This window comes from Amphiura filiformis, chromosome 5 (assembly GCF_039555335.1).
Source record: "Amphiura filiformis chromosome 5, Afil_fr2py, whole genome shotgun sequence".
In the NCBI taxonomy this organism is placed as follows: domain Eukaryota; kingdom Metazoa; phylum Echinodermata; class Ophiuroidea; order Amphilepidida; family Amphiuridae; genus Amphiura; species Amphiura filiformis.
In genome coordinates this window covers 41,128,610-41,147,782 of record NC_092632.1, presented here as the reverse complement: position 1 = coordinate 41,147,782, position 19,173 = coordinate 41,128,610, and the positions used below count along the sequence as shown (strand labels likewise).

At 35.5% G+C, this 19,173-nt stretch overlaps 1 protein-coding gene across 1 annotated transcript in view; it reads left to right on the top strand.

Annotated features, from left to right (window-relative positions):
- The window catches only part of LOC140153129 (deubiquitinase DESI2-like), a 68,699-nt gene that overhangs the window by 25,741 nt on the left and 23,785 nt on the right, over positions 1 to 19,173 (top strand). The window contains exons 3-4 of the mRNA XM_072175771.1: positions 14,916 to 14,988; positions 15,763 to 15,856. Coding sequence (XP_072031872.1) covers positions 14,916 to 14,988; positions 15,763 to 15,856 — 167 coding nt within the window. The remainder of the gene's footprint in view (positions 1 to 14,915; positions 14,989 to 15,762; positions 15,857 to 19,173) is intronic.

The following is a 19,173-nucleotide window of genomic DNA, read 5'->3' as shown; positions in this document are numbered from 1 at the left end:
TTGGAACCTCGGACGTCAAATTTTTTGATCCCCCTAAAAAGGGTGGCTTTATCCCCCCCTTCATGTCCTAAAAAAGAAACCAAAAATATACATCACTAACAGTAGCATAGATTTCTTTTTGGGGTTGGAGAAAATTTCTTAAAGTCTAGTGAATGCAGCACCTTTTGCCGACAAAATAAGTTTATGGTACAAATGCTTGGCATGACCTTTAAAAAATTGCTATATTGAAGCTAAACTGGTGAAATATAGTACAAAACCGAATTAATTTGCATAAGCGCGCAAAAAATTAGCACTTTTAGTTTAAAATTACGAAATATGGGGTTAATTTTGGTTAGAAACCCATATACAGGCCACAACATTGGGGGGATGATTAAAATATTAGGAGGATTTATCCCCCATATCCCCGGGATCTACCCCTATGGTCATTAACTCATTAGCTAAAGAAAATAACACTAATAATAATAACAATAATAATAATATTAAATAAATATTAAAACTTTAAAACTTAATGTTATAAAGTTAAAATATTCCCACTTTTATGTTAAATCATTGGCCATTTATTTATATAGCCTATAGTATAAAGATACCACATAATCTACATTTTAATGTGAAAGTCTGAAAGACCATAGTTGAACCAGAGAAGGTGAGATTTTGAACATATATAGTTCAAAATTTAATAAAACAATATAAAATAATAACAATACTATTCAATGTTGCTACACTAAATATATGAAAATAAATAAAACGTATTACTAAAATGAAGCAACCTTCTCAGCAAACACAAAACATTTTCGAGATCATTCAAAACGGTTAGAAAAGGTTGTCAGAAAATGTTTAAATGTCGGGTTACAGGCGATATATAAAAGCGTTTTTCATAACATTCAAAAATATTCTAACATTATGTTATTTAAGTGTTGACAAAATATTTCACAAAAGAAATGTTTGGAATTTTTATTGAAAATAACATTTTGAAAACATTTTAAAAATATTGTTGTTGTGTGTTTTCATAACAAAACATTTTAAAACGTTTTAATGACTTTTATATAATCCGACATTTAAAGGGGCATTTCGTGATCCACAGCATCATCTCCCCACTATTTTCAAAAAAAGTTGAGACTTTTACATAATGTTTATGTACAAAAAATTCTTGCAGATTAATTAGTTTAGCAAAGATATGAATTTCATTCTGGTATACCAGAACGAAATTACAACACAGTCTATGGAGCAGTATAATCATGCATAACTTCAAAGCGCAAAATTGGAATCAACTGAAATTTTGGGAATAAGCTTTTTTCGTGGATATCTATACTGAAAATTGTCATAAAAAGAGGATCATCAGTGCTATGATCACGAAATACTCCTTTAATGTTATTAAAAGGTTTTTACCAAAACCAAAACCCAAAATACAACCTGCTTCCAACGTTTTAAAAATTAATGTTTTGTGTTCGCTGGGTTAGGGCCTACTACAAAAATGTATTTGTATAAATTGGAAAACACTTCAGATTTATTGTCCTGCTTTTTTAACCAAAAAATAATAATAATAATAATAATAATTTCATTGTAGTCTGAAAAAGCTTCTCTCTCAGCCTATACCAACCGCGTGCAGTTAGGCCTATATGGCGTTTTAATTGAATTTAGGGCCTACAAATATCGCAAAGAGAATTTTAATATAACATTTTTCTGCTAAATTGGATTGGTAGGCTATTGTTTTGTTAAAATAATTACACAAAAACAAATGATACGAGAAGCAATATTGTATAAATAAAGACAAAATGACAAACGTTTTCAACTGAGTGTTTTTAAGTTATTTGACAAGTTTATAATATTCATCATGTTCATGCTGTTTGTGTGGCCTATAAGATGTTGCGAAATGATATATACAAAATCCTATACATTATAGTATATAATATTATCATCGTTTAATTATAATTATTATTTCGTTGTTATTTTTTAAATCGTAATCATAAAGAATAAATTAAGACATGACATCCTGCTGCTGCATCATACTATCAGATATCTGACTTTTGCAGTTCTGAGTTTGATCATGCTAATTATCGATTATCATGTCATCATTTTTGAGAGCTATTCAGCTATGATAGGCCTACATGTATGTTTCCAGTGCGTAAATTCTTATCCATGACAATCGTCGCACGATTTACTTTGTATGAACTTTGAACTTTATTAAATCCTATGGTACCGGTATCTGATTTGTTGAGCCAGTCCCATAATCGTTGCTATGCATTGTTATAATGCAGGCAGGCGCAAAACTGCTGATAGCCTATAATGTTGGCAACGTCGAATTTGCGACGGCGTTTTACAATATACTTTAATACAATCACCACCATGCGTACACATTATCAGAATCACGTATTGACTTTATCCTTTTTTTACATCAAGCGCCGTCCTTTTTCAGGTTGGATAGTAGCTGGATTTTGATTGGTTCACATGCCATGAGGTCATCGCGAGATGGCGTGTTTCTCACAAGAAGCCTAAAAAGTTTATTACGGGACGCTAAAGACGTGATGTGTACTACATGTACATGTATGTGTAGGGACTTAAGGGCTCATATTGAAATACCCTACCACGTTTTCACACAGAAAGAAGGCAGGATTCCCCTCGCTAAGCGCGCGCCTCAGGAAAGCTCGGTCATAAAACGGATGGATTATATGCATCAGTGTTACACCCTGCCCAGGATTTTAGCAAAAGAAGGCTAGCACAGGAAAGCTGCAGGATGGCGCACACCTTCCTGTGTAAGGGAATTTCAATATGAGCCCTAATATATTACAGGTCATTTGGCATTTGAAAATTTGCTGTTCAAAACAAATTTTGACAAATGATATGTCCCCCTTCTCAGTTTGACAAATATTGTTCTCCCTGTTGCCTGCCAAAATAATTTGCTTCCCCGCAGATGCATTTTATAGCATATTATTTTAAATGAGCCCCATAAAGGTGTGCTGCAAATTGTGCCCCCCCCCCCCCCCTTCATCCTGCCCAAATTGATTTTCCCCTTCCCTTTAGCTTGCCATAAACACCCTCTAATTGTTTTCTGACTGTAACTGTTTTAAAAACTTTTTAGGATGTCAAAAAGAAACCCTTTTTTCCAGATTTTCCAGATTAGGATGGATCGGAATATTCGGATGAGGACAATCAAGAATCAAATTTTTTGCCTTATAAATGCATCTAGTATGATTTTAGATGATTCGTCAGACCTGACACAGACTTGTGGTTTCATGACACAGACCTGATATGTTGGGAGGTACGATGACACTAAACCATAAATCTTATCAGACAAACTATGTGTCATAGACACAACACAACATATTTGAAATTGTGCATTGAATATTTTTGTTTATCGGATCAGATATGATCAGCTAGTAATCATATTTGCCAAGGGATATTTATATTTGTTACACATGTAATGTCAAATCATGCCTGGATAGTTTGGGTAAAAAACAAGGGAAGGTGTACCGTCACCAATTTGATGCGCATGTCCCTTTGAGGGAGGTATTTCAGATTGATAATTTAATAGTTGAAGTGCAATATTACAATTAAATTGAAATATTTGAGATATTGACCATTGAACTATCTCTTCCCCAGCTGTTTAGAGTGGGCATACTTTTGTAATTTTAAGCATGATAAAGATGTGTGATGAGAATTGTTGGTAACAACAAGTAATTTGAAATTTTAATTATGATAAAATGACAACCATACAGCATAAAAAAATTAATCATTTTTAGTTGCCCAAAATGGCCCTTTTGCGCATACCATGGAATCATTAAAGTTGCTGCAGCAACAATAAATAAAAATTCCCTTTAAAAGGGAAGGCCAGCGTCAATGCAGAAGAGGTCTTGTAAATAGTTTGGGTCACCGTGAAAGGCATTTTTTAGGATCACGCTTACATCCATGTTACATGACAGTTCACCAAACCATCAATGGTGAGAACATGCACACTGAAACAGCAAAACACATTAACTCCTATAACTCCTGTCAACTCTTTAATTCATTACTCCAAATTGTTCTGTATTTTTGTCTTTACTGCTTTTTACCCATGCTTATTATAAAAATCAAGAAATACACTGCAGTTGTTAGTTAATTCGCTATGTTAACTCAACTTACATGCACATTTTATTTTAAAATAATTTTATATTATTTACATAATGTATAGTTTACTATAAAGTAGATAGTGGCAAGCACATGATAAAGGACTGATCATTCACTACAATCTTCACTTTTAAACTGTATTTTTTGAATGTGTTGATTGTTAGTCCGAAACTCCTGCAAAGCTATGGACATGGCATCTTACCTACTCCATTCTGTAGTCTGCATTGTGTGTTTTCTCAGTCTTCAATCATTTTGTTGAATGTAATTTTATGAATCAAATAAAAAGATAGAAATTGGCCTCACTTTAGTTGTGTGTCATTTTACAGTATTTATCATTTATAAAGTAAGACAATAATTTATTTATTTTCTATAAGTGCATGTCAAAATATGGGATATATTGTTCAATATTATAGCTAGCCCTAAAAACTTTATTTTCAATCGGATTTTCCCGTTGAAAAGACAAAACTGATGTTAAAGATAGCAATAATATCATCAATAACATTTTGAGTCAATTTTATCCATAAAACGATACAGGATAGGATAGATAATTACTTTGACTTCAATGTGGTCCATATAATGAAGATTTTGATTCCACAACATTATTAGATCTGTTATCAACATATCAATTATGCACTCACAGGCAACCAAACATCATGCTATGCGAGTCAGTAGTCCACTGATATGACCTCGTGATCATTCCCCGCTTTGACCATGTCATTTTTTTTTTGATATGCTGATTGCTGAACAAGTTTATGTTTATATGTGTAGGCCTAACCTATGATAACTTTTTAAGTCATAATTAATTCAAACATAACTTTGGCAATACTCAATCGTTTTAGTTAGTTGAAACGGCAAAACATACTTTCTTTTCCTTGCAAATCAATTAGCAGACATCAAAAACATTTCCACCACGAGAAGTAAAAAAATAATTCATACCAATAGAAGAAGGCTATAATCTTAGCTAATCTTTAGTGTACACAAACCCCATCTCAGAATTAGGTACCAGCGCCCTATGCGCTGGCGAAAAGACTCGCTTGATTTGAGTACATTCTCCCTGGATATTCTCAGAAATCATATCTTGGTGGTCTCTAAACCAGATACATCTGTACACCTCAGCTTTCTAGTATGCTGGTGAAGGTAGACCCCGATCCTCAGGGTCCAGCCCCGATCTAAAACTGGACTGCCTGCTTTCTGTTTTAGATTTTCTTTTCCAAATTTGTGACTATCATAAAGTAGTTTGTAATTTGCAGTCAGTTTGACATAACATGTCAGGGGCAAATGTTTCTAAGGGATTTTATTCCTTGCACCAAATTTCATACCCTAAATTTCATTTCCGTGTTTTAGCAATTGCAATTTTGCTACCCTTTTTTCCAATATTTCATGTTTTTGACACCCTAAACGCGTTACGCGCGTATTGTGCCTACCCACGGAAAACTACCCTTTTTACACATTTTTGACCCCCCCCCCTTTCCGGGATTAGTCATTATGTTCAGTAAGAGGTTATGAAAATACAAAACCCATTTTGGTTGTATTATGTTCTCTGATTATTATCATTTTTAGTAAAAGTACATGACATTTTATAAAGGTAACAGTCATTTGGTGAAGCATATTCAGCTATTTGCACATTTGCACCTATAGTAGCATCTAGATGTACTATAGCCTGCTAGTGGTTAAGCCAAGAGTCATGTATTAGATACAAAATATATAACATCATCTTCTTCTTCTTCTTTCTGGTTACTCTCCAACATTCCACAAGATCACACGAAGAGGGTGTGAGTGCGCAATGCTGTGCTGCTAATTAGTCTCTGATATTATTATTTGTGTCTTGGTTCTTGTAGTATTCTGAAGTGCTTGATTTGAATTGGTTGGCTTACTTGAAACTGTAATTTCTCTAAAATTAGAGATATTGTAAAAAATTGTAAAAAACTTTGTCAATGTGCTGCTGTTTTCCTTGTTTTGCCAAATTTGTCATTTCAGAAATACCTTGACAATTTTTAACATTATCCTTCACTTTTAAGCTAATTTTATACACAATGTAAATTTTCTACACTTTGGTTAGGATCACTGAATGGGCCTTTAATATATAAATTAAGTCCTGTTTTTTGTTTAATCTCTTTTTACTCAGTTCCAGAGTCTTTTTATTTAATTTTGAAGATCCACCTTTGTCCTTATTTGTACATTAAACACATGACTTTGCAGTTGCAGACTGTTGAAATTCAATTAATTGTACATGTAATATGTTACTCATTTCAACTGCAGATATGCATTGAATATCCATGATTATCTCATTTAATTTCATTATTGCTGGGTAATTTATGTTACCGTGTACTCATGGGAGGGCATGGGAACCCTTCAATTTGCAAATACTGACTGCTTATGATGTGGTACGATCAAGTAAAATATGTTTGAGCCATGAATGCATTCGCATGAAAAGTTTTGGCGTTAAACACATCATAATTGAATCAAAGTTTCTGAAAGGATATATGCTATACAATATTATTTTTTTAGAATATGGTCATTTTCACAGTAAAGGGTGTAACTTTTGATTTTTAGGGTCAAAATTTCAAACCACTTAAATATGTTTCTGTTTACTGAAATCATGCATAGAAGCAACTTAAATTCCAGTAAAATAATGTTTCAAGGCTTAAACCTTTTGATTTCTAATAAAAATTTGACATTTCCATAACTTTTTGGTTAAATCTAAGAAAAAATGTATTTTACATAACCTTAGAAAATTATGACATGAAAGCTGGAATACATGTGAAATCCCATTCCAAAGTAAGTCAACAGATATAAGTTAAATTTTATACCATGTTTTGCTATGTTTATAATTGCAGTTTTGAAAATTTTTAACATCAAGTGTCATTTACAATGGAAGTTTCCAAACCTTAAACATATTTTTTAAGTTTTATTTGGGTTCCTAAAATAATTTGAATGTCTAACTTCATGTACAAATACTACTTGATGAAAGGAACCTCCCAGCCAAGTTTCACAGAAATTGGAGTTATTTTTTAGAATTGGCAATTCAAGCGATTTGTGTTTCGGAGGCTTCAGTTAACAACACAGGTGATCATAAAAGTAAAAATTTGGCTAACTACTACAAGTTGACATAAAAAATAGGTAAAAAATATCACAATTACCAATTTTCATGCTTTGCTTCAAAGTATTAAATTTCAATTATAAAAAAAATTAAATTATCACAGCAAGTCATTTTTTTTTTGTTTCGGAGGCTTCATGTTAACAATTGTTAAACATTGCAGAAGTAGTTTTTTTGAAAACAACAGTGTTGGGATCATCTAAGCTGTTATTTTCTTGTGTGTATTGAATCAATGATTCTATGCGGCAGATATTGTAGATTTATCACATGTTAATTTTTTCACCCATTTGTTAAGTATGGTGTTTTTTGCATGTGAAGCCTCCGAAACAGGCTTTTTGGGATATCAGTATATTTTTTCAAACATTAACCATAATGTCAAAAAAATTTTTAATTTATGACATTCTGCACATACATGTATCAAGTAGTAATTACAATGCAGATATCGGTATGAAACACACCAATTTAGATATGCATAGATGATAATTAATCTTATTGTTGTTTGGAGGCTTCATTTGTTTCGGAGGCTTCAATTGTTAACGGAAAGTTTGTATTGGGTCCCATTTTCAAGCGGTGATATATATCTCCACGATTTAAAAACATGTGACTTGAGGATCTACTTTGCTGCATTTTGATAAATAGATTGGATGAGCTCTTTTATTTATATTTGCACAAGCTTGCTGAACAGTTTGTTTCGAGGCTTCAAAAAGTTAACGGAAAAACGGCTCTTTGAAGTCAAGATTTTATAAAAATTTTAAAAGCTTGCAAATCGACTAATTTTTGTTACCCATTTCAAGTTAAGATAACAACTGTTATGAATCAAGAAGAAGTGAAGAAATAACCAAGAATTATGAACCAAAGCTACACCCACAAAGTTTGTTAACAATTGTTAATGGAAAATGAAGCCTCCGAAACGACAAATATCGAAGTCCGGTTCTCAAAAATACAGGGCTGTTCACAATTAAATCTAATGTGGCAGTGTTTACTGAACATATGACTGTACTTTCAGGATAAGAAAAATTATCCATGAACTAACTGAAGAAAACACAGGGTTTTACAAAAATGTTACTGTTTTTTATAGTTTTTCAAAATGGCAATATTAAGTACATTTAAGCCTGCTAAAACTGAGCGCAGTAACTCCCAAAGCTGATTATGCTACCCAAGGTAGCTGCTAACTAGATGACTTATGTGGCCAAAAATCATGGAATTCTGTGGCTTTATTAGAACACTACGGTTAAAATGTTAAAAATCCAAAGTTACACCCTTTACCGTGAAAATGACCATATTTATAAGGGTATACGATGTATTGTTTGTTGGTCGAAGCAGCAAACACAATGTAGTTCACAGCATCTTGCGAATGGTAGTGAGCTTTAGCAAAAATTGCATTGCTCAATTCATAGCGGCGTGTAGAAGAATTCAAATATCACAGATATACTTTTGTAGGTCCTGTGGTTCTTGAGTTATGTTGTAAAGAGGGCTGAAACAACACTTTTGTAAAATGTACATAACTCATTAAGGTTAAACAAAGTGTTGAAGGGCTTTACCTCCAGAAAAAATATATTATTACCTTATACGTAAGAAAATATGTCTACTTATCATGTGAAATAAAAAATCCGGAAAAAATGTGTGAAAATGTGTTTTTAGCCTATTTTTTAGCTCTTGTCAAGCACTATTATTCGATTTGTTTACAAGCGCCAAGCAACTGTCGTCTAGGAGAGTGATTGACATCTTTATTATTAGAGAAGAATGGAATCTGTATAGTTCATGAATATTCATGTAGTATTTATACAACCTGTATCCCAGCCATTTTGCTTAGCTATCATAATCGTTCATATAAGACGCCCATATGATCCATGGTGTTAAACTGATATTCAACAACTTTATATCTCTCGATCTTTGCGATCCGAAATATTGAATTTCAACTTTAGGCACTCCTCTAGCAAGATAATTAAATACCTGTCACAAATATAGGTCTTGAAATGTTACTTGCAACGTTAAAAATGTGAATAGAGAACAAATCGGGTTCAAACATGCTTCAAAAATATGAAAGTAATTGTCAACGCCTACTACCAGAATAGCCGGAAGAGGGCAGACTTCATAAGGGAGTGTTCATAATATATTTTAGTGGGGGACAAAGAATTTGAAACTTATTTCGGGAAATTTCCTGTGTTTTTGGTTTTGTTTTTTTATTTTATCTTCCTGTTCGGTGTTTCGGTTGGCACATTTTCGGGCATTTTCATGCACTTCACAGGAGTTTTTTCGTGGCTTCTCTGTAGCTGTCGTGTGTCTTTTTCCCCCACGTACAGGGTATAAATAATAAATGAATAATAATATATGAAAAAAGAATCTGGAACTTCAACGTCAAAAACAAAACAAAAACAAGACAAACTGTACCCTGCTAAAAATATCAACCCCTATCCTCTCTGAGAATAAAAATAATAAGACTCCAACCTCACCTGCAAAAAAAATTTTTTCGGGGGATAATTTGGGATAAGTTCGGGCCTATTTTGTTGCGACAATTTTCAAAATCTATAAGGTGAAATGTGTCGTGTTTTTGTGCGGCAGATTTGGGGTGCATTTTCAGCCATTTAGTTTAGACTCTGTTGCATTTTTAGCCATGATTTTATTGACCCTCAGTGTCTTGAAAATTAGGTTTAAGAATGGTATTTTTCAATGATTTTCTCGAAAAAGTAAAAATTTGCGAAAACTTTCAGTCCAAAAGTTGATACAATTTTGGGTCTGTTTTATTCAAATTTGGTTTAAAATCGTACCGTAGTTTTTGGTCACAGCCTCACATCCTTACCCAAACCAACTTGAGAAGGTTCCCCCGGGGTGTGTGCAAATTTGCAATTTATAGGCCTACACTCATCATTTAAGCCTAAAATCAAAGTGTTAATACCATTAACACTACCATGGCCCGTTTTGTCGCGATGACTGGCTTCCAAAATGTAGGCCTATTTTAAATTATAAATCTGGTCCCGCTAGAGGTGTGTTGTTACCCGCGGAGGTCTCTCCCTCGGGTTCGTGGATGTGCCACAGTTTTGGAGTAGGCCTACCTTTTCAACGACTATGATGGGTGGGTTTACAGCGAAGACCAACTTTTGGGCGCATTTTGGCAAAAGTGCCCTTAAAAAAAGCGTCAAATTAGGCCAAATGTGGGTGACTGCAGTCCCCGCGGTACAAATGTTTTGAAGAGACCCGCCCGAGGTGTTATAAAAAAAATGGTCGGGCCTGCAAAAAAACCTCCCGGAATCAAGCATGGGTAGGCATACCAAAATGCCTTGAGACCCCCCCCCCCCCCCCAACCCAGCGCCGGGACCTCCATGACATGATATTCTCCATGAGTCCACCAGAAAATATAAAAATATAACATTTTGATAGGCCTACTAGACCTAGGCCTATATTTGTCTGTAAACCTTTCTTGTAGTTGTAGGCTACAGCGTGTGTCTACCGTGATGACAGTAGCGTAGCTGCCGGGGGGGGGGCAATTGCAAAAATTGCCTATTTGGGCCCCCGCCCCCTAGCGCAAGGAAAAAAAGAGGGAAAGAGGGGGGGGAGGGAATAAAGAGAGGGTGAGAGGAGGGCAGCAGAGATGGGGAATCCAAACGATATGCAATAGGCCTACAGCTCAATAGGCCTACCATATCGATTATTATCAATAAGCCTGGCAAAATTGTCTATTTGGGCCCCCGCCCCAGTGGGAAATTTGGTGGATTTGGGCCCTCAAAAATCCCAGCTACGCCGCTGCGTGATGATGTTGCAAAGTTGCGGAAGTTCATTCATAAATTTCCCATTTCCACTCGACAACAACCGGGACAACAACAGGCCAGCACGCAGCCTAGTAGCTAATCCCGAGCTAATCAGAGACATGTGCGTTTCTCTTTCAATGTACGCTTCAAATAATTATGCTCTCGGCGTCGAAAGTATGATAATGGAAAATATTTATAATGAACACTCCCTTATTTAGCCACACCTCAGTTCCTTTCTCGGGTTGCCTGGTATATCAGCAAAATCCTACACCTATCGCCTTCCCTTGGTAAAATCCCTGATAAAAACTCGTGATATTGAAATTGAATTTCCATAGCGCCAGAACTTCCGTCATTCTAGCATCATGGATGGATATGCAGTGGCGCCCGCTAGAGGGGGGCAGGCGTAAATCGGTGGGGACAGGGGACACGTCCCCTCACTTTTTAAAGTGGGGGACACAATATCAAATGTCCCCCCACTTTTTGGTCCCCACCCCTAAAAAAAAAGGAAGAAGAGAAAGGGAGAAAAAGAGAAGAGAAAAGGGAGAAAAAAAGAAGAGAAAGGTTAAATTGCATGTAATTGAGTATGCCCATCACTGCCCATGCCTACAAAAACCGCACAGTCAGTTATAAATAGGCCTGTGGTTATTTTAGGCATTGTGTGAAGGCGGGTCCACGGCCCATAAGCGTGTGAAAATTCCTGCGGGCCCGTCTATGTGGAGGGCCTGTCACATTTTATCACCCAAAAAAAGTCAGTATTAAGATGGACTCATGGCATGCTGATTTCAACATCAATCCATGCATGCTTTAGTAACTTGTGAATTTCAAATCTCAAATAGGGAAAACTTTTCCACGAATGGCTTCATGGACCGTCATTTCACAAATGTTTGGCTTTTTTAAACTAAAATTTTACACACTAATTAGACACCCTGCATAGTGGGTAAACAAGTAGCCCTTTTCACTTCTGCTTTCCACATTTGCCAATTTATGTAATTTATAGGCCTACAATAATAGGGGAAACTTTTCCACGAAAGGCTTCATGGACCATCATTTCAAAAAATTTTGGCTTTTTTAAACTAAAATTTTACACGCTAATAGTGCCAAAATGGGCCATCAAATCGCTTCAATTAGGTATTCATTTTGCAAAAGTTTCTTACTTCTGAGGGGGCACATCCCCCTCAGACACCCCTGCATCGCATATAAGCTGCTGCGCGATGAATAACCATGCCATTTTTACTGTATTTATTGATTTCCCCACTGTCAGTGTGTCCCCCACTTTCACAAACGGATTTACGCCCCTGGGGGGGGGGCAGTATTTCCACCAATATTTTTCTTTCCCACCCAGTTTTTAGGCAAAATCCCCACAATTATGTAATTTTCCACTTTTTGCGGCAATTTAGTGCAAAATGATGATTTCCAAGTGCCCCGTCTCAAATTCACTTCCCCCCCCATGCCCCGCGAAAAAAATTCTGGTTCCGCCACTCACGGGTATGGCCATAGCTAGGGGGCTTTCCCACCCACCCCCAGTTGCCCTTGGTTATGCTGGACGTATGAGAAATTTAGAGCTTGTTCAATTCCACCAATTTTAGAAATTTTAAAGGTATATACAGTGTATATAGGATCACAGTCAAATAAAATATCGTAGGCCTAATAATTTTACCAATGGCATTTATTGAGCTGCTCCTATGGTTTAATATTGATATTATATAATTGAGCTCCTTGTCAAGCTCCTAAGTACAGTGACTAACTGAGCTCCCGCTATTTTCAGAAATGAAGGCCTGGCCTTAAATGAATAGGCCCTAATTAGGATTGAGGCAGCCTTTTGTTTCATTTTACAGAACTTTTTTTTAATCCCCCAAAATTAGTGGGTTTTTTTTAATGGGGAGTAGGCTTTTAAAACGAAATTCAAATTTGGCAATATTTTCCATTGCTTAACGAATTGATCAGCGTGAAAATGCCTAAACATGTGGCCAGAGCGGGATGAGTGGTATAAAAATCTTAACTTGTGAGAAAGGACGTAGGCCTATGGGGTTGTATGAGGTTGTGGATCACGAAATGCCCCTTTAATGTGTGCTAGGTAAAGTCATTCTTCCTCCCTTTCGACATGCCAAAATTTATTCCCTCCCCCCGGCCCAAACTTAAAAAAAATTGCTTTCTCGAAAGGCTGTGCAATCAGTAGGCCTACCGGTATTAGCCTACTAATTATAAGCCAAAATTTCCAAGCGACTCGCTAAAAATCGCTTGCCTCCCGTCTCGGCGAGCCAAAAATCACGCTTGTCCGCACCCCCTGGACTGCCAAATTTTGTGGCCCCTCCCCCTTGGCCTGCCAAAACTGTGCCCCACCCCCTTTGCATAGGCCTAGGCCTATATGCCAATTTTTTGGGATCCCCAATTTCCATACCCATACCTTAAACCTGTTGCAAGCGCAGCAAGACATGAAAATGTGCACATTTTTTTTCGCCCTAACTACCCCCCACACATTTTCCCTCCCATGCACCAGGTTCATTGGCTAGATTTTAAGCTAGAAAATACCTAAATATTTTAAAATCCAAACTCGGCAACACCACTTTATCGGGCAAATAGAGCCCGTCAGATACGTAAACAGCGTGTTTAAAAAAAAAATGAGAGTGTCACTTTTGTCCAAAAATTTCGAATTTTGGCCTTGAGCAGCGACAATCAGAGGTAAGAAAAACACAGTATGACGCAGCTTGAAATATAGAATCACTATATCAATTTTGAAGTTTGTACTTCAAAGCACGAGCAAACGAGGTGAAATGGTTCTAAAAAAAATTGATTTCGCTGTATCTTTTTATCGCGAAACTAGACAATTTGACAGCAGCGAGTCGGAAAAATAGCAAATATCTCAATTTTCTGCTATCGAAATAAAAATTTAAATAGCACCTGCATATAGAAGAGGGTTTATAGAAATAATGTAGGTCAGAATTTTGTCTATGAAATCGTGCACGGAATTGTTATTACTGGTTACAAAACGACATACAAGTGGAGGCCATTTTACTTCAAATTCGCAAACATGTAAGCTTACTAAAACAAATCGAGACAAGCAATATCAAGAATGAATATGCACATTCTTTTATTGACTTGTTTGTAATGTCGTCGTAGTTCCCAACAAAATCGCCACTTCCACTGAGAAATTATGGCCGTGTTCCCAAAAATCTTGATGCTCGGATATTGAAAAAAAATTGAAATGTTTGAAAAGTACATTTCTTTTTGAGCCAAGTGGAAAATTCAAGCATAATAATAACCAGTACACTTTCAGCTTTTAGACGTAGTTTATGCTTTTCTCTCTCGATATTTATTTCCAGAAATAGATAATTTTAAAGGGGGCTACATGCAGTCTCATTCTGGATCGATCATTACAAAGTTTAGTATAACCTTAACAACAATAAATTAAGCAAGTTTTCAAAGTATATGATTTGAAGAATGAACTTTTGCAAAGTGTTATTTTTCAGTTTTTATTGTCTTTATTGATACAGATAATGAAAATCAATTTATTTTTTGGCTGCTTCGACCAACAATACCTTGTATACCCTTAAATAACGGCTTTCTAAATTTGATTTGCGCTCGTACTAAAATCTTTGTGCTTAATGTTTGTGCACAGATCCTGTAATCTTTTGTCTGTAAGATAGCAGTTACTTGTGTAATCAGATGACTTCCATATGTAGAAGAAATTTGTGCTAGAGAAAGAAAAAAAATTGACAAATTATGCACATTTTGGTTTGATGATGATTTGGTATAAATTGTAAATTGCTTTGAAACAACAGGTTTTAATAAAATCATAAAGGGTATTAATTAATGCTGACTTGATGTGGTGGAACCACACCTGTCATCTTTAAATAGTGTACAGTAGATAGCACTATCATCATACACACTTAAAGTGTACATGTACTAGAACTTACTTGTATTTATGAATTCTGTAGAATTGACAACATGATTATTTTTCATTCTTGTTTCAGTATTGGACCAATGAGTACACAACAACATTAGGTCTAGGTGTCTTCCATGCAGGGGTAGTAGCCTATGGCCGAGGTAAGTCAGAACGTTTACAAGCGCATAATACGAAAGCAAAAATTTGGCCTTAATTCCAATTTTTATCACTGACTTTGAGGCCTACAGAAATGTAGGATCCATCATCCGTTTTCATTTTCATGAGCAAATTTTCGTATGGGAAAGGGGTTTAATTACAAAGGCAGGGCAGAACTTTACTTTGGACACCCCACTGAATCATCATTGGGGATGACAAAGTGTTAGGCTCAAATTGATCAAGTATTAAAGCGCGTCAGATGTCAGAATATTGATTTTGAAATATAGTGAAACAAAGGAAGTGATATCCCTTGTTTTATATTGTTTTAAAGGAATAGTGTACTAAAATGGCTCATGAGTCATATCTGTGGAATCAAATGTTCAATATTAATGGGGTTTTCTGCAAACTGTAACATTATAAATTCAAAATACTTCGGTATTGAGATCATATGCCTGACATATGTTAATGTATTCACAACAAAGGACTTTATGTTTAAAAAGGTCTACCAATCACTTGAGCTTCAACCAAAACCCAGTTCACACCTGTAGCAAAACACTCTGGCTTAAAACAAAAGTGAACAATCCTTTTTGATTACCCCCTTTCTCGAAATTGTATGGACATTTGTCAAGAAATGGGAAAGTTTTCAATAAGACAATTAAAACCTTGTGTGTAACAGTGTAAGTTAATTGAATGCTCAATAAGTTTAAGCCTTGTATGCTTTTAACACTGACATTTATTATTTGTTAATGGCAAATTGTATTTTCTTTTCTCTTTGACAGAGTATGGCTATGGTGGTCATCCCTTTCCATTTACTGGTATTTTTGAAATAGATCCACAAGATGTAAATGACTTGGGAGAACAATTCAGATTTAAGTAAGTGTGTGTCACTGTTAGTATTACACCGTTTAGGAATCATACCCAAATGGTGTTGCCACAGACTACTGCAGACCATTTGCAACCAGTCAAAATCTCAGCATCAGCCGATAACGATGGCCAATTGTTCCATGAAATGTGACAGGCGAAACTGCTGCGCACGTACCGCATATTTTTACGATCTTTTGCGTAAACAAGAAAACACACGAAACATTATCACGTATACACGAAGGCACGCAATGCTGGCTTGATTGTTAGACATGGTGCAATGAAACAATCGGCCCTCATGAATATGCGAGAATTCCCAGCATATAAAACACAGGGACTTTGACTGGTTGCAATTGGTCTGTGGGAGTTACTCCAAGGTATCGCCCATTTTGTTCAACGGAATAAACCTCAAGTCATCCATGCATGATCCAGGTCTAGTCCGTCAAACAGTATGGGTGATACCAAAATGGTCTACAACTTGTGCATACAATGAAATGTTTTGTTCTGTTCTGTTCTGTTCTGTTCTGTTCTGTTCTGTTCTGTTCTGTTCTGTACTGTACTGTTCTGGGATTGCATTCTTGCAATCTTGGGGCTATGTTAGAGGGTATCAGATAGCACAGAGCCTGTGCTAATTCAATATGGTGTTGCCATGTTATTACATAAACGGTTTGAAGGATAATAACACACGTACTCACCCCATTACATGTATGCACCAGCAAACATGGACAGCGATCGATGTACCACTTGGCATTTTCACTAACATCTAGCTAAGGACACACAAGTTTTATTCACCTTATCGGGGACTATTTAAGATTTTACTATTCAATTGCAGGCTGACTCTACAGCACCAACCGAAGTTGTTGTTGTTTATTTTGCATTTTGAAGATGGATAAAATAATTGAATGAATGATTTTAGAAAAAAAAATGACCAGCCTTAAAATTCCAGTGGAGCGCAACACAACAATGAATTTTCTCATTGCATGTATGGTAGGCTTAAACTGTGAAAGCTTTTCAAGATGTCTGGAACTGAGATGGAGTTAGAGACCATGAGTGGCCTGTTAATCATTACAGACCAGCCACTTAAAGACAAACACTATAATTGAATTCATTCAAGTACCGTTTTCATTACGCTAATGGAACCCATCATGCAATTATGAAGTATTTTGTTGTTTTAGCTGATACTCATGTGTGTTGATTTATAAAGTGATGAGCCACTCACTGTTGTTGACTTTGCTTTTAACACAATTTTTAATATCTGATCAATAACCATTAAATATAATTAAGTGTTAGGATTTAAATTGGAATCAAGTCAATATCGCTAACGGAAAATGTCAAGCAAACTAAAGATTAACAGAAATGAATAAAATATTAACAGAAGTGACTGAAATAGATGGATGGAATTAGATTCCCTAATTTACATAATATAATGAAAATATTTCTTTGAAAAGCATCCCTATTGTCCTTATCCATGCCCTAGCTAGCTTGAAGAAGGTTTATGGATGCATCAGTGATGGCACACCGCTGATCTCCCAAGTGTTTTTTTTTACTCTTAGAAGATTAGTATGAAATATTTATATTTGCTCAGGTGATTTGCAAGATTACTGTGTAGATCAGTCATCAGTCAAGAATAACAATATTTTAGGGGTTCAATGCAAGAATTATTTCTAGAAATCTGATGATAAGAACATAATGTTTATGCTTTTGCTCAACATTGCAATCCATCAGGCTAAGTCAGTGCAGGTGTTAGAGCTACTGTGTGTTCTTTATAATTTTCAAGATTTTAGACCATATTTTCTTGTATGTTCATACAGAGATGGATCAAAATGCCATATTATGATATAATTCTAACCTGCAAACACTTATAAATAACCATATTAGGATGGGTTATACATACAAGTCTACAATGTATGTAGTTTGGTTTTAATCTAAATTCTAATCTAATTCTAAATTATATAACCCAATGCTTGTGGGCCACAAAGGGGGACAAACTGATCAAATTTTCACTAGATCCAGGTGTGGACTGACCCTATCACCTCCAACTATGCTCCTTGATGTTATTTTCTCAGGTATCTTAGACATCCACGGTTCCTGTTTATCCACTGCTACACAGATATCTCATCTGTGTCCTCATTTGCTGGTGACACACAGTCATCCACACCCCTACACACACTCCCACATACACTCTATACGTTTAACCTTACATTAACAGCTACCAAAAACAAATTGATATTCCAAGAATTCTTCATTTATGCAAAATGATCAAATTTAGATTTTAGAAAATGGGAGCATATATGCGCGCAATCGATATGAGTATCAAATCATGATTGTGATACTTTTGTGAAGATTATCATTCATCCAGGTAGTAAACAATAATAATTATTCGAACTTTTCATGATTGTGATAAGTAAGGCTAGTGGGATGTGGGATGGCAGGAGTGGTAATTTTCTAGTTTTAGCAATTGAAAAAAAAAAAACTGCTGTGTACTTTATTAATATTAATATCTTATAGGAAATGAGTCCAGGAAGGCAATAGTTGCATCTATATTTTCCATCTATAGGTCTTGCGTTTCTATGGTCAGTAATATATCAAAATGGAAATTTTGGACATTTTCCCTCCAAAGAAAATCATGCATACAGGATGGAAAGTACACCCCTTATCTCAAGCCATGAGATCTGCTATATAGAGCCTATACCATTAATCTTGTGTGTCAGCTTTATTTGTCTCAATATTTGAGTACAAACACTGTCGGGTCATGCTCCCCGTCAACCTGCCTTACTTATGATGATTATAAGTTGTTTTTGACTGCTAGTAATTAGAGACTTTCTCAGAATCTATGCATTTGTAAAAATATTGTTTACAAGGTGTCTCGCATTGCATTGTGGGGGTAAAGCATCGGAAATAATCTAGAAACGTTATCGTAAGCAATATATTCCCCAAAATGACAAAAAAAATGGTGAAAAAAGCTTTAAAATTTTTACTTATTTTTGACTTTGTGAGCCATTTTTAAGCTTAACCCCCTGATGATCTTTGATGATTGTGATTTTTAGACATATTGGAAGGTCCTCTTTGCAATGATATCAAACACATGGGGCTAGGGCATTACGCATTTTGCAAGTAGGGATAATGTGGGCAGGTTGAGAGCATTTTGAAGGCTTTTTACAGATTTTACACAGTGCTCTATGGGAAAAGTATAGTGTAGACATAGCCTATGAACTTAAACACACCTTGTATGCTAATTATAAGATAAAGATAGCATTAATTAAATATTTCAATTTTAAATCATTTATTAATTTTATAATTACATTAAATAAATAGTTTTCTTCTTCTAG